Source organism: Microcaecilia unicolor, chromosome 1 (genome assembly GCF_901765095.1).
Source record: "Microcaecilia unicolor chromosome 1, aMicUni1.1, whole genome shotgun sequence".
Classification (NCBI taxonomy): domain Eukaryota; kingdom Metazoa; phylum Chordata; class Amphibia; order Gymnophiona; family Siphonopidae; genus Microcaecilia; species Microcaecilia unicolor.
Window position 1 is genome coordinate 48,804,794 of NC_044031.1, and position 16,385 is coordinate 48,821,178.

The 16,385-nt window shown below is 51.4% G+C and overlaps 1 protein-coding gene across 1 annotated transcript in view; it reads right to left on the reverse strand.

The window, feature by feature from the left end:
- KIF9 (kinesin family member 9) overlaps window positions 1-16,385 on the reverse strand; it is a 275,713-nt gene that overhangs the window by 73,341 nt on the left and 185,987 nt on the right. The window contains exon 17 of the mRNA XM_030196974.1: window positions 7,604-7,812. Within this exon, the coding sequence (XP_030052834.1) occupies window positions 7,604-7,812 (209 nt within the window). The remainder of the gene's footprint in view (window positions 1-7,603; window positions 7,813-16,385) is intronic.

A 16,385-nucleotide genomic window follows, 5' to 3' on the forward strand; every position in this document is an offset into this window, starting at 1 on the left:
TTATTGGCTTCCAGGAAATTCACTATCCTTTCCTTCAGCATCGCTTCCATTACTTTTCCAATAACCGAAGTGAGGCTTACCGGCCTGTAGTTTCCAGCTTCTTCCCTATCACCACTTTTGTGAAGAGGGAAAACATCCGCTGTTCTCCAATCCCTCGGAACCACTCCCGTCTCCAAGGATTTATTAAACAAATCTTTAAGAGGACCCGCCAGAACCTCTCTGAGCTCCCTCAATATCCTGGGGTGGATCCCATCCGGTCCCATGGCTTTGTCCACCTTTAGCTTTCCAAGTTGTTGATACACACTCTCTTCCGTGAACGGTGCTCTATCCACTCCATTCTCAGGTGTACTTTTGCCAGTCCCTCGTGGTCCTTCTCCAGGATTTTCTTCAGTGAAAACAGAACAAAAGTATCTATTTAGCAAATTGGCTTTTTCTTCATCATTATCTACATAGCGTTTCACTGTATCTTTTAGTCTCACAATTCCCTTTTTAGTCATTCTCCTTTCACTAATATACCTGAAGAAATTTTTGTCTCCCCTCCTAGCCATTTGTTCTTCCGCTTGTGCCTTCGCCAGACGTACCTCTCTCTTGGCTTCTTTCAGTTTCATCCGGTATTCCTCCCCATGTTCCTCTTCTTGAGATTTTCTATATTTCTGGAACGCTAACTCTTTAGCCTATATTTTCTCAGCCACTTGCTTGGAGAACCATATCGGTTTCCTTTTTCTCTTGCTTTTATTTACTCTCATTACATAAAGGTCTGTAGCCCTATTTATTACTTCTTTGAGCCTGAACCACTGAGTACGAATTTGCGCAGGGGCTTGCTTGCCCAATGCCACGTAGGCCGAAGTGATGGCCTCCCGCACCCAACAGGCTACGGTGGCCTTGGAAGCCATATGACCCTTCTTACTGCCTCCAAAAAGGATGAAGAGATGGTCAGAAAGACGAAATTCATTCGTCACTTCCAAATACCTAAGAAAAGTCCATCTCACGTCAAGGCAGCGAAGAGCCCGGAATTGCCTGGGGTAATCTTCTTGGCGAAAAGCCGGCAAATGCAGGGACTGCCCCAAGTGGAAACGGGAAACCACCTTGGGCAAAAACAAAGGAACTGTCCTAATCAATACCCCCGCCTCCGTAAAACGCAGGAATGGGTCTCTCCAAGAAAGAGCCTGTAACTCTGAAATTCTCCGAGCTGAAGTAATGACTACTAGGAAAATCGCCCCTCAAAAAATGAACCACATCCAGGTGGGAGGTGATTGACGCTCCCTGAAGCCGGCATCTAAAGCATGGTAGAGCTGCCACCTGCACCTTAAGAGAACTCAACGAGAGTGATTTCTGTACACCCTCCTGAAGAAACGCGAGGATAACCAATAGCAAAGCCGAAGCCGCTGACAATCCCGAACTCGCACACCACAAATTGAAGGTACGCCCAGTGGTGTGCTGGTAAATGTTTAACAACAGGCTCTCTCCCCGGTCCCCCTCTGTGCCCCCCGGTCCCCCTCTGTGCCCCCCTCAAATTGCAGAGCTGGCTATAGCCGGGGAGAGAGCCTGGGTGGGGGGTGGCAATGCATTACTCCAGGAAAAAAAATTAAATGCTCCCAGGTTCCAATCTAATTCATGTTTAATGTGTGATAAAATGCCATAGATAAGTAAATAAATATAAACTTTTAATGTTGAGCACCTGATTCTCAAAGTGAACATATTCCAAACACTATAATGAAAATAAAATGATTTTTTTCTACCTTTGTTGTCTGGCGACTGTTTTTCTGATCATGCTGGCCCAGTATCCAATTCTGCTGCTATCTGTCCTCTTAACTCCGTTTCCAGGGATTCCTTTCCATTTATTTCTTTCCTTTCCTCCTTTCTTCTTCATTTCTGGTCCTCAGCTTCTGCCTATTTTCTTCATCCATTTGCAGTTTTTCTCCTCTCTTCCTTTTCCCTCATCTCATCTCCTTCCTCACTCTTCCCTCCCCTCCATCCATGTCCAGCATTTCTTCTCTTTCCCCTGCCCTCCATCCACCCATGTCCAGCGACCCTTCTCTCCCCCTGCCCTCCATCCACCTATGTACAGCGACCCTTCTCTCCCCCTGCCCTGCATGCACCCATACCCAGTGACCCTCCTCTTCCCTGCCCTGCATGCACCCATACCCAGTGACCCTCCTTTCCCCTGTCCTCCATCCACCCATGTCCAGCAGTGACCCTCCTCTCCCCTGCCCTGCATGCACCCATACCCAGTGACCCTTCTCTCCCCTTCATCCATCCACCCATGCCCAGCGACTCCCTTCTCTCCCCTGCCACCCCCTCCCGAGTTATTCAACGAATTCTCCTCCCTCCCTCCGGATCCGGTCCCTCACCAACCTGACTCTGAGTCACCCTGCCTTGTCCTTCGAATTCTTCGGGGCAGGCAGTATTGCCTGCCCGCTGCCAGCGCTGACTCTCCCCCGCTGCCGGATCGCGTTTCAAAATGGCCGCTGAGACTTACAAGGACGGCCTCCAAGACTTCAGCAGAAGTCTCGCGAGGCCGCCTCTGGAAGTCTCGGCGGCCATTTTTAAAGCACGAACTGGCAGCGGAGGAGAGTCAGCGCTGGCAGCGGGCAGGCAAGACTGCCTGCCCCGAAGAATTTGAAGGACAAGGCAGGATGACTCAGAGTCAGGTCGGTGAGGGACCAGATCCAGAGGGAGGGAGGAGAGCCGGCTCGCGCTTTTTAACAACCGGCTTGCAAGTCAGAAGAAAATTTAACAACCGGCTCTTGTGAGCCGGCTCCAGCACACCACTGGGTACGCCACACCCTAGCATAAGCTATGGAGGTGGATCTTTTCCGAGCCTGCAGCATTGTAGCGATAACCGCGTCCGGATACCCTTTCCTTCTCAACTTCGCCCTTTCAAGGGCCAGGCCATATGACCAAAGGGGGAGGGATCCTCCATTATGACTGGTCCCTGCAGCAAGAGACCGCTCTGCGCCTGGAGCTGGAGAGAACGATCAAACAGGAGCCTGACCATATCTGCGTACCAGGGACGTCTGGGCCAATCCGGGGCCACCAGGATCACTCAACCGGGATGAATGGCAATGCGAGTCAGTAACCTGCCCACCATTAGCCACGGGGGAAAGGCATAGAGCAGGCCCCTGGGCCAAGGTTGTAAAAGAGCATCGATGCCTTCTGACCGCAGCTCTCTTCCCCTGCTGAAGAAACGGGGAACCTTCGCATTGAATGCGGTAGCCATTAAGTCCATCACCGGCATCCCCCAACGGGCAGCTATCTGATCGAAGGCCAGAGGGGAGAGTTTCCACTCCCTCGGCTCCAACTGGTGGCGACTGAGAAAGTCTGCTTGCACATTCTGTGACCCTGCTATATCAGCTGCCGTCAAGAGACAGAGATGAGTCTCTGCCCAACTGCAGATCAGAGCCGCCTCGCGCACCAGTGGTGCACTTCTGGTGCCCCCCTGATGGTTCACGTAGGTGACCGCTGTCGCATTGTCTGAGAGAACTCGAACTGGGCAACCGCGGAGCAGAGACAGAAACTCCCGAAGGGCCAGACGAATCGCCTGCAACTCCAAGCGGTTGATGGACCAAGATGCCTCCGTCGAGGTCCAAATGCCCAGGGCCGTCTGTTGGAGGCAATGCACCCCCAAGCCAGACAGCGACGCATCCGTGGTCAAGATTTTCCATTCTGGGGTTGCCAGAGGAATGCCCGACACCAGATTCTTTTGCATGAACTACCAGTGCATGATTGTGTGCCGAACATGGCACTTGCACCTCGTAATCCTCCGAGAGCGGAGACCAACGGCTCAGAAGGTTCCACTGCAGGGGGCGCATTTGAACTCTGGCCCACTTTACGACATCCAAGGTGGAGGCCATGAAACCCAGAACTTGTACATAGTCCCAAGCCCGCAGGCTCGGAGTTTGAAACAGAGCTCGCAACTGACCCTGTAACCGCTGTGCTCGAGCTGAAGGAAGAGAAACTAACCCTGTTCGGGTATCGAAGCACACTCCCAAGTATTCCAGCGTCTGGGAGGGCGTAAGTCTGCACTTTGGGAAGCTGATCACCCAACCAAGCGACTGAAGCAACCCGACCACTCTGTTGGTTGCCCGCTGACTCTCCTAGAAAGAAGAGGCCCACACAAGTCAGTCATCTAGATAAGGATGGACCTGAATCCCTACTTTCCTGAGATAGGCTGCCACTACGACGAGGACCTTGGAAAAGGTCTGAGGTGCTGTGGTTAGGCTGAAGGGCATCGCTTTGAATTGAAAATGATGACCGAGAACTGCAAAGCGAAGAAAACGCCTGTGGGGAGGCCAAATTGGAATGTGTAAATAGGCCTCTTTGAGATCGAGAGATGTCAAAAACTCCCCTGGCTGTACCGCTGCAATCACTGAGCGGAGGGTTTCCATGCGGAAATGCCGAACCCGTAAAGACCTCTTGAAGCCCTTGAGATCTAGGACTGGTCACCAAGAACCGCTCTTTTTTGGCACCACAAAATAAATGGAGTACCCTCTTTCTGCTGGGGGTACAGTCTGGACGGCACCCAGTCGTAAGTTGAGGAGGGTGTGATGAACCGCCCGCACCTTGGTGGGAGATTTGCGAGGAGATTCCAGAAAAGAGTCTATTATCGGAAGAGCCAATTCTAACTTGTAGCCGTCTCTGATAACCTCCAAGACCCATTCGTTGGATGTTACCCTGGTCCACTCCACGAGCAATAGGGACAGCCTGCCCCCTATAACTGGCTAGAGATGGACCAGGGCCCCATCATTGGGCGGATCTGGCTGTGGGCTGGTTTCTGTTACCGGAAAGGAAGGCCCGCCTGTCACCACGAAAGGGCTGAGGTCTCTGAGAAGACCTTACTCTCTGAAAAGAGGCCCCGCGACCTGGACAGTAACGCCGTGTATCCCTAAACTTAAGTCTAGGTCCCGCCGGTCACACAAACTTGGACCTGTCCTCTGGGAGGCGCTGGTCCTTGGAGTCACCGAGGTCCTTCACAATCTGTTCTAGGTCTGTCCCAAACAAAAGCTTCCCCTAAAAGGAAGCCTTGCTAGCCATGACTTAGAGGCCACGTATGCCCAATGATGCAACCACAGCCAGCAACGCGCAGTGACCGCTAGGGAAACCTTCTTTGCCGAAGCCCTCAAAAGATCATAAAGGAGATCCGCAAGGAAGGCTAAACTGGACCCTAAGGCTGGCAAAACAGCCACGAGTTTCTCTGGAAAGGAGGATTTCTGTACCCACGATAAGCATGCCCACACTGCATAAGAGCCATAAACTGAGGGTTGCAGGGAAAGGGCCGCTACTTCAAAGGACAGCTTCAAGCAAGTCTCCAACTAACGATCCTGAGGGTCCTTCAGCGCTGTGCCACCCTCCACAGGGAGAGTGGTTTTCTTAGTGACCGCTGTGATTAAGGAATCCACTGTAGGGACCTTCAGCAAGTCTAAGTCAGCAGCAGGCAGCGCGTAAAGACGAGATATAGCTGTAGCAACCTTAAGCCAGCTGTCAAGCGTATCCCACTACGCCGAAATAAGGATTTTCATGGCCTCATGCACATGAAAGGAACGAGGTGGGCATTTGGTGCCAGACATAATATAGAGGGCACTGGACCTGTTCCCCCTGACGATTCAGGGGGTGAAATGGCCAAAACCTCAAAAGCCCTAACAATCAGGGAGGGAAGCTCTTCCCTGCGAAAAAGGAAGGCAGCCGTCAGATCATCCCCCTCCTCTGAAGGCAGGGTGACCTCATCTGCTAAATCCAATGATTCAGAGGGAGAGACCGGAGACAAAACTGGGCCATCTGTGTCAGATAGCTTCTCGGGATCCAAAGTCTCCACCCAGGAACGTTTTGGCAGGAAAGACTGAGAGGCTGCAGAAAACGAAGTTTGCTGAGGAAGAGATGGGGCTGCCTGAAGAGAAGCTCCTGACTTCTTCAGGAGAAAGGCATTGTGCATTAATAAAACAAAATCCGTGGAAAAACGAACTGAAAGGGACTCCCCTGCCCCCTCTAAATCGCTTCCCTCCATCAAAGCCTGTGCCACAAAAGCGTGCTGCGCCTCCTGTTTGTCAACCGCCACGTGCGGAGCGGGTCATGCCTGAACGGAGAAAATGGTGCCTGCCGACGCACGCTGCACTAACTGCCCCGAGGAAAAAGCCGAAACTATCCCCTGCGCTTCCGACTCACCAGACGCCTGAGGGGAACCCCCGCCACGCTGAGCACCCGCTGTAGGCTGACGGCGGCAGGACTCACACGCCCCCGTCGCTGCTCTCCGGCCCCCACACCGAGAGCAGCGCTTAGTCGCCTCAGAAGGCACTGACATGCTCCACAAACGCCTGCCCCAAAATTGACTCGGCAGACTGTCTAGCTCCTCCGTATGATTAAACAAAAACAAAGGCTCTTAAAGAGACGCTTACCTTTTTTTTTTTTAATTTTCAGGAGAGAAAGGAAACACCCAATCAGGCCAACAGCCCCGGGCGACGGAGGAAAGGTAGGGGGAGACCGGGAGGGCCCTGGCACCACCAGGTGTACACCACAAGCTGCAAACAGCTACTCAACCCCTGTCTGTGCTAAACTAGGCCTAAAGGACACCAGTAGCCAGATCAAACCAGAGCTGCAAAGAGATGTCCCTCCACCTGCTAGATAGAGAGAATACTGAGGTTTACTTGGCTGCACAGGTCCACATATAGCAAACCTCGGAGATTCTCTCTATCTCCACCTGCTGGTAGAGGGACACAACCCACAAGTCTCTGGATTGATCTGTGGGACGCTACGGAATAATTTCTAGCATCTTGTTGCTTTTTTGGCCATCGCTGCACACTGGGCAGAACATTCCAGTGTATTGTCTACAATGGGGTTCATTTCTGCTCTCAAGTTTCTCATTTAGGGCATATTTTACTAAGCCGCACTAGCAATTCTCAGTGTGGCAAATGAGAGGAAGCCCATTCAATTCCTACAGGTTTCTTCTCATTTGCTGCTCCGGAACTGCTAGTGCAGCTTAGTAAAAGAAGCTCTTAGTGTATTCATGTTTATATTTGGCCATTTTTACTATTGTTGTGCTGTTAACTAAACTACGTCTTATGTTAAACTGTGCCTGCTGTACACTGCCTTGGGTGAATCTCTTCATAAAGGCAGTTTAATGAATCCTAATCAATCAATCAATCGATAAATAAAATTCTATAACAGCAGTTCCATATGGAACTGCTATTACAAAATACTAGTGAAAGGCCACATTTATGTACCAAACTTTAGGTGTGAGCGCTTATGCTAACTCAAAGACTGGTGTACGAGCTTGTGCCTAATTGTAGGTAGTTAGGCACGTAACTGCATCTATTCTATAACATATGTGCACAAGTCATGGGCACACCCCTGACCCATGCCTCCCCTTGCAATTGTGCACTATGGATTTTGGTGCACATTTTATAGAATACTAAGGTCAGTTGTGTGTTTAACAGAAAATTGGTGCCAATTAACACTACTTAGTGCCAATTATTGCTAGTTCATTTATGAGATCATTATTATATTAAGTCATTTTATTCTATAACTTGCGTGCACATATTTGTGCACTAAGTATAAAATTGGACATACAAGTTTATTGAATTTGGGGGGGGGAGGGGGGGATTATACTTACCTTGTGTCTCCCGCTCATATTTCTTAACTGAAAGAATTTGTTGAGTATTGTCAATCTCCTGTTTAATGATGTTTATCCTCTGTGTTATTTCTGCTATCTTTTTCTTTCTATCAATCAGAATGGCTTTGTCCTCTTTGAAGATTCGGTTGAGCTCACTGCCTCGATCATTTTTAAATTCTTCAAAAGCAACTTCTTTAGTTGGAGGCGTACTGGAAGAGAAAATAAGAGGTGCTTAACATTTTTTTTCCTACAGCAAATTAACCTATCAGATGAAAGAAGTTAAACCCAATTGGTTCATTCAGTCTTCGCTGGTCTACACTGAAAACGACATATCCTAGTTGCCAACCATAGAATTTTGAGCACTAGTAGGATAGCACTCCTTACCCACATCGGTTTTTGTCATCTTCCACTGAAGAGTTTGTTCTCTACTACCTTGGGTAGATGGCAAGTCCCATCCCACTTCCATGTCTTATCAGCAAGACTCATAATAATCTAAACAGCTATTAAATCCAGCGAGGCTGTTGCCCCAACATTAGACTGTCTAGGACCTATTATCTTGATAACAGAGTACTTACTCACTAGAACTGACCCAACACTGACCTGATTAATTTCAGAGAAGCTTTAACCTGTTGGCATCAGCATATCTTTTTACTTTTGGCACTGCAATGGCAATGCCAATTAAAGCTCCAAATATGTGAATTCAAAAGGATTTAACTGAAATAGTATAAGCACTTCTCTCATACTGCTTCAGGAGATACATTATGTTTGGAGCTGGGGGACCTGCCCATTGTGAAGGTGGGAGATTCCAGTATGTCAATGGATCTTGCTTTGGACAGGCTTCTCATTCCACAGGAAGGAAGAGTTAACATTACAAAAGTTTTGCCATATTTGAACATCAGTTTGAGGATGGTGGAGACTTAACATACTCACACTGCAAGAGCCCATAAGATAGCATCACATTTAGACTATTGGGCTCATTTTCAAACAGAAGGACGTCCATCTTTCCACATAAATCGGAAGATGGACATCCTTCTCCCAGGGACGTCCAAATCAGTATAATCGAAACCCGATTTAGGACGTTCCCAACTGCACTCTGTCGCAAGGACGGCCAAAGTTCAAGGGGGCATGTTGGAGGCGTAGCAAAGGCGGGACTTGGGCGTGCCTAACACTTGGACATCCTTGACCCATAATCGAAAAAAAAGGACGTCCCTGATGAACACTTGGACGTTTTCACTCAGACCTGTTTTTATTAAGACTAAGGCACAAAAAGGTGCCGAAATGACCAGATGACCACCGGAGAGAATCAGGGATGACCTCCCATTACTTCCCCAGTGGTCACTAACCCTCTCCCACCCTCAAAAACATCTTTCAAAATATGTCATGCCAGCCTCAGATGTCATACTCAGGTCCATGACAGCACATGCAGGTCCCTGGAGCAGTTTTAGTGGGTACTGCAGCGCACTTCAGGTAGACCCAGGCCCATACCCCCCTACCTGTTACATCTGTGGAGGGAACAGCGAGCTCTCCAATACCCACCACAAACCCACTGTACCCATATATAGGTGCCCCCCTTCACCCGTAAGGGTTATGGTAGTGGTGTACAGTTGTGGGTAGTGGGTTTGGGGGGCTATGTTCCTGGGAGCAATTTGTCAAGTCCACTGCAGTGCCCCCTAGGGTGCCCGGTTGGTGTCCTGGCATGTCAGGGGGGGCAGTGCACTAGAAATGTTGGCTCCTCCCACAACCAAATGGCTTGCATTTGGCTGTTATTGACATGGATGTCTTTGGTTTCGAAAATCCCCCAAATTCAGAAACGTCCATGTCTAGGGACGACCAAATCTAGGGACATCCAAATTTAAGGATTTGGACGTCCCTGACAGTATTTTCGAAACGAAAGATGAACATCCATCTTGTTTTGAAAATATGGGTTTCCCCACCCCTGGATTTCGCCATTTTGTAAGGACGTCCAAATTGCAACTTGGATGTCCCTTTCGAAAATGCCCCTCCACATTCCCAAGGGTGGTTTGTTGAGAGTGAGAGAAGTGGCCTAGTGGTTAGGGTGGTGGACTTTGGTCCTGGGAAACTGTGAACTGAGTTTGATTCCCACTTCAGGCACAGGCAGCTCCTTGTGAATCTGGGCAAGCCACTTAACTACTACTACTACTACTATTTAACATTTCTAGAGCGCTACAAAGTGTACGCAGCGCTGTACAAACACAGAAGAAAGACAGTCCCTGCTCAAAGAGCTTACAATCTAATAGACAAAAAGTAAAGCATTTAAATTTAAAATATTTAAGCAGTCAAGCACAAGAGAACAGTCACAGAAGGACAGAAGATGTTGAAGGGTGGTCAGTGTGATTAGGTGTAACTCTGGTTGGAGTAGTGGGAGAAGGTGATAGAAGAATAGAAATGGGTGAGGTAAAGTAATGAGTGGGTTGATAGGGAGGTTATATAAGACATGTCACTCTAGGGGTGGGTGGGTAGAGGGGTAGGGTGGGTGGAAGCAGGAGAAGGTATTCTCTGCAGCCTATCTGTGAGATGGAAAATGCTCTCTGAAGCTGCTGCTATAAGTTGTTAGTTTTCTCTCCCTCCATTGCCCCAGGTACAAATAAGTACCTGTATACATTAAGTGAATGCTACATACCTGTAGAAGGTATTCTCCGAGGACAGCAGGCTGATTGTTCTCACTGATGGGTGACGTCCACGGCAGCCCTTCCAATCGGAAACTTCACTAGCAAAGGCCTTTGCTAGCTCTCGCGCGCCCATGCGCACCGTGCATGTGCGGCCGTCTTCCCGCCCGAACCGGCTCGTGTTCGTCAGTCCCGTATGTAGCAAGACAAAGACAAGGGAAGACACAACTCCAAAGGGGAGGCGGAAGGGTTTGTGAGAACAATCAGCCTGCTATCCTCGGAGAATACCTTCTACAGCTATGTAGCATTCGCTTTCTCCGAGGACAAGCAGGCTGCTTGTTCTCACTGATGGGGTATCCCTAGCCCCCAGGCTCACTCAAAACAACAAACATGGTCAATTGGGCCTCGCAACGGCGAGGACATAACTGAGATTGACCTAACAACTTATCCAACTAACAGAGAGTGTAGCCTGGAACAGAATAAAACATGGGCCTAGGGGGGTGGAGTTGGATTCTAAACCCCGAACAGATTCTGAAGCACTGACTGCCCGAACCGACTGTCGCGTCGGGTATCCTGCTGCAGGCAGTAATGAGATGTGAATGTGTGGACAGATGACCACGTCGCAGCTTTGCAGATCTCTTCAATAGTGGCTGACTTCAAGTGGGCCACTGACGCAGCCATGGCTCTGACATTGTGAGCCGTGACATGACCCTCAAGAGCCAGCCCAGCCTGGGCGTAAGTGAAGGAAATGCAATCTGCTAGCCAATTGGATATGGTGCGTTTCCCCACAGCCACTCCCCTCCTGTTGGGATCAAAAGAAACAAACAATTGGGCGGACTGTCTGTTGGGCTGTGTCCACTCCAGATAGAACGCCAATGCTCTTTTGCAGTCCAATGTGTGTAGCTGACGTTCAGCAGGGCAGGAATGAGGACGGGGAAAAAATGTTGGCAAGACAATTGACTGGTTCAGATGGAACTCCGACACTACCTTCGGCAAGAACTTAGGGTGAGTGCGGAGGACTACTCTATTATGATGAAATTTGGTGTAAGGGGCCTGGGCTACCAGGGCCTGAAGCTCACTGACTCTACGAGTTGAAGTAACTGCCACCAAGAAAATGACCTTCCAGGTCAAGTACTTCAGATGGCAGGAGTTCAGTGGCTCAAAAGGAGGTTTCATCAGCTGGGTGAGAACGACATTGAGATCCCATGACACTGTAGGAGGTTTAACGGGGCTTTGACAAAAGCAAACCTCTCATGAAGCGAACAACTAAAGGCTGTCCTGAGATCGGCTTACCTTCCACACGGTAATGGTATGCACTGATTGTGCTAAGGTGAACCCTTACAGAGTTGGTCTTGAGACCAGACTCAGACAAGTGCAGAAGGTAGTCAAGCAGGGTCTGTGTAGGACAAGAGCGAGGATCTAAGGCCTTGCTGTCACACCAGACGGCAAACCTCCTCCATAAAAAGAAGTAACTCCTCTTAGTGGAATCTTTTCTGGAAGCAAGCAAGACACGGGAGACACCCTCTGACAGACACAAAGAGGCAAAGTCTACGCTCTCAATATCCAGGCCGTGAGAGCCAGAGACTGGAGGTTGGGATGCAGAAGCGCCCCTTCGTCCTCTGTGATGAGGGTCAGAAAACACTCCAATCTCCACGGTTCTTCGGAGGACAACTCCAGAAGAAGAGGGAACCAGATCTGACGTGGCCAAAAGGGAGCAATCAGAATCATGGTGCCCCGATATTGTTTGAGTTTCAACAAAGTCTTCCCCACCAGAGGTATGGGAGAATAAGCATACAGGAGACCTTTCCCCCAATCCAGGAGGAAGGCATCCGATGCCAGTCGGCCGTGGGCCTGAAGTCTGGAACAGAACTGAGGGACCTTGTGGTTGGCTTGAGATGCGAAGAGATCTACCAAGGGGGTGCCCCACACTTGGAAGATCTGGCGCACTACTCCTGAATTGAGCGACCACTCGTGAGGTTGCATAATCCTGCTCAACCTGTCGGCCAGACTGTTGTTTACGCCTGCCAGATATGTGGCTTGGAGCCACATGCCGTAACGGCGAGCCCAGAGCCACATGCTGATGGCTTCCTGACACAGGGGGCGAGATCCGGTGCCCCCCTGCTTGTTGATGTAATACATGGCAACCTGGTTGTCTGTCTGAATTTGGATAATTTGGTGGGACAGCCGATCTCTGAAAGCCTTCAGAGCGTTCCAGACTGCTCGTAACTCCAGGAGATTGATCTGTAGATCGCGTTCCTGGAGGGACCAGCTTCCTTGGGTGTGTAGTTCATCGACATGAGCTCCCCACCCCAGGAGGGACGCATCCATAGTCAGCATCTTTTGTGGCTGAGGAATTTGGAAGGGGCGTCCCAGAGTCAAATTGGACCAAATCGTCCACCAGCAAAGGGATTTGAGAAAACTCGTGGACAGGTGGATCACGTCCTCTAGACCCCCAGCAGCCTGAAACCACTGGGAAGCTAGGGTCCATTGAGCAGATCGCATGTGAAGACGAGCCATGGGAGTCACATGGACTGTGGAGGCCATGTGGCCAAGCAATCTCAACATCTGCCGAGCTGTGATCTGCTGGGACGCTCGTACCCGGGAGACGAGGGACAGCAGATTGTTGGCCCTTGTCTCCGGGAGATAGGCACGAGCCGTCCAAGAATCCAGCAGAGCTCCTATGAATTTGAGTCTCTGTACTGGGAGAAGATGGGACTTTGGGTAATTTATCACAAACCCTCGTAGATCCAGGAGTCGAATAGTCATCTGCATGGACTGTAGAGCTCCTGTCTCGGAAGTGTTCTTCACCAGCCAATCGTCGAGATAAGGGAACACGTGCACTCCAAGCCTGCGAAGCGCTGCTGCTACCACAGCTAGGCACTTCGTGAACACTCTGGGCGCAGAGGCAAGCCCAAAGGGTAGCACACAGTACTGGAAGTGACGTGATCCCAGACGAAATCAAAGATACTGTCTGTGAGCTGGCAGTATCGGGATGTGTGTATAAGCATCCTTTGAGTCCAGAGAGCATAGCCAATCGTTTTGCTGAATCATGGGAAGAAGGGTGCCCAGGGAAAGCATCCTGAACTTTTCCTTGACCAGATATTTGTTCAGGGCCCTTAGGTCTAGGATGGGACGCATCCCCCCTGTTTTCTTTTCCACAAGGAAGTACCTGGAATAGAATCCCAGCCCTTCTTGCCCCGGTGGCACGGGCTCGACCGCATTGGCGCTGAGAAGGGCGGAGAGTTCCTCTGCAAGTACCTGCTTGTGCTGGAAGCTGAAGGACTGAGCTCCTGGTGGACAATTTGGAGGCATGGCGGCCAAATTGAGGGTGTATCCTTGCCGGACTATTTGGAGAACCCACTGGTCGGAGGTTATGAGAGGCCACCTTTGGTGAAAAACTTTCAACCTCCCCCCGACCGGCAGATCGTCCGGCACGGACACTTTGACCTCGGCTATGCTCTGCTGGAGCCAGTCAAAAGCTCGCCCCCTGCTTTTGCTGGGGAGCTGTGGGGCCTTGCTGAGGTGCACACTGCTGACGAGAGCGAGCGCGCTGGGGCTTAGCCTGGGCCGCAGGCTGTCGGGAGGGAGGATTGTACCTATGCTTACCAGAAGAGTAGGGAACAGTCCTCCTTCCCCCATAAAAACGTCTACCTGAAGAGGTAGATGCTGAAGGCTGCCGGCGGGAGAATTTGTCGAAAGCATTATCCCGCTGGTGGAGCTGTTCTACCACCTGTTCGACTTTTTCTCCAAAAATGTTGTCCGCTCGGCAAGGGGAGTCCGCAATCTGCTGCTGGATCCTATTCTCCAGGTCGGAGGCACGCAGCCATGAGAGTCTGCGCATCACCACACCTTGAGCAGCGGCCCTGGAGGCAACATCAAAGGTATCATATACCCCTCTGGCCAGGAATTTTCTGCACGCCTTCAGTTGCCTGACCACCTCCTGAAAAGGCTTGGCTTGCTCAGGAGGGAGCTTGTCCACCAAGCCCGCCAACTGCCGCACATTGTTCCGCATGTGGATGCTCGTGTAGAGCTGGTAGGACTGAATCTTGGCCACGAGCATAGAAGAATGGTAGGCCTTCCTCCCAAAGGAGTCTAAGGTTCTAGAGTCCTTGCCCGGGGGCGCCGAAGCATGCTCCCTAGAATTCTTAGCCTTCTTTAGGGCCAGATCCACCACACCAGAGTCGTGAGGCAACTGAGTGCGCATCAGCTCTGGGTCCCCATGGATCTGGTACTGGGATTCGATCTTCTTGGGAATGTGGGGATTAGTTAGAGGCTTGGTCCAGTTCGCCAGCGATGTCTTTTTTAGGACATGATGCATGGGTACTGTGGACGCTTCCTTAGGTGGAGAAGGATAGTCCAAGAGCTCAAACATTTCAGCCCTGGGCTCACCCTCCACAACCACCGGGAAGGGGACGGCCGTAGACATCTCCCGGACAAAGGCCGCGAAAGACAGACTCTCGGGAGGAGAAAGCTGCCTTTCAGGGGAGGGAGTGGGATCAGAAGGAAGGCCATCAGACTCCTCGTCAGAGAAATATCTGATATCCTTCCCCTCCTCCCACGAGGCCTCACCATCGGTGTCAGACACAAGTTCATGAACCTGTGTCTGAAGCCGTGCCAGACTCGACTCCGTGGAAACACGGCCACGGTGAGAGGTAGACTCCCTCGCCAGCACCGGCGAAGCTCCCTCCACCGACGTCGTCGGGGAGTCTTCCTGGGAGGCGGCCGCAGCCGGTACCGCAAGCGGTACCGATCTCGGAGACCTCACCCTGGGCAAAGGGCCAGCCGGCGCCTCGCTCGACGGTACCGGTGGTGCAAGCACCCCCAGAACCGGAGGAGAAGGGCGCAACAGCTCTCCCAGAATCTCTGGAAGAACGGCCCGGAGACTCTCGTGCAGAGCAGCTGTGGAGAAAGACTGGGAAGCCGATGCAGGCGTCGAGGTCAGAGTCTGTTCCGGGCGTAGAGGCGGTTCCGGGCTGTCCAAGGGGGAGCGCATCGACACCTCCTGAACAGAGGGTGAGCGGTCCTCCCGGTGCCGACTCCCTTGGCGACCCAGAGCTCTCGGTACCGAGGCGGGAAGGAGACTGGTGTCGATGCTTCTTCGATTTCTTCAAACGAAGCATGTCACCGGAGCTTCCCGGTACCAACGAAGAGGACGTAGAATCCAACTGTCTCTTCCTCGGGGCCGAGGCCGAAGAAGGTCAGTCTCGGGGGGGCTGTATCGCAGGAGCCCTCAGGGCAGGAGGAGACCCACCCGAAGGCTCACCGCCACCAGCAGGGGAATGGACAGCCCTCACCTGCACTCCAGTCGAAGCACCACCGTCCGACGACATCAGCAACAGCGGAGGTCCCGGTACCACCAACGTCGACGCAGCCTTCCGATGTCTCGGTACCGACGATGCAGAGGGTCGAAGCCTCGATGCCGTCGATGCAGTTGATGCCGAGATCGAAGACTTTGATGCTGTCGACATCGATGCACTCGATACGTCCCGTGCTGTTGTCGACGAAGAGCCCGAGAACAACACGTTCCACTGGGCCAATCTCGCTACCTGAGTCCTCTTTTGTAAAAGAGCACAAAGACTGCAGGCCTGCGGGCGGTACCCAGCCCCCAGACACTGAAGACACGAAGCGTGCCTATCAGTGAGCGAGATTACCCGGGCGCACTGGGTGCACTTTTTGAAGCCGCAGGGAGACTTTGATGACATGGACGGAAAAATCACGCCGGCGAAATCAAAATCCGCGATGATGGCGAAAGGCACCAAAAATAAGGGAGAGAAAACCCGTACCGAGGCCAAAAAAAGGCCGATCCCGAAAGTGAAAGGAAACTTACGCTGGGGGAAAAACTGGACACACGGGAAGGGACAAGACCGAAAGGTCTCACTTTTTTTTTTTTTTAGCGAAATCGCGAAGACGCGCGAGGGTCAACTTGAGGGGCACGAAACAGCGGCAAAACACGACCGTCCCGAGCGCGGACAAAAGAAGACTGACGAACACGAGCCGGTTCGGCCGGGAAGATGGCCACGCATGTGCGGTGCGCATGGGCGCGCGAGAGCTAGCAAAGGCCTTTGCTAGTGAAGTTTCCGATTGGAGGGGCTGCCGTGGACGTCACCCATCAGTGAGAACAAGCAGCCTGCTTGTCCTCGGAGAATGTAAGCCGC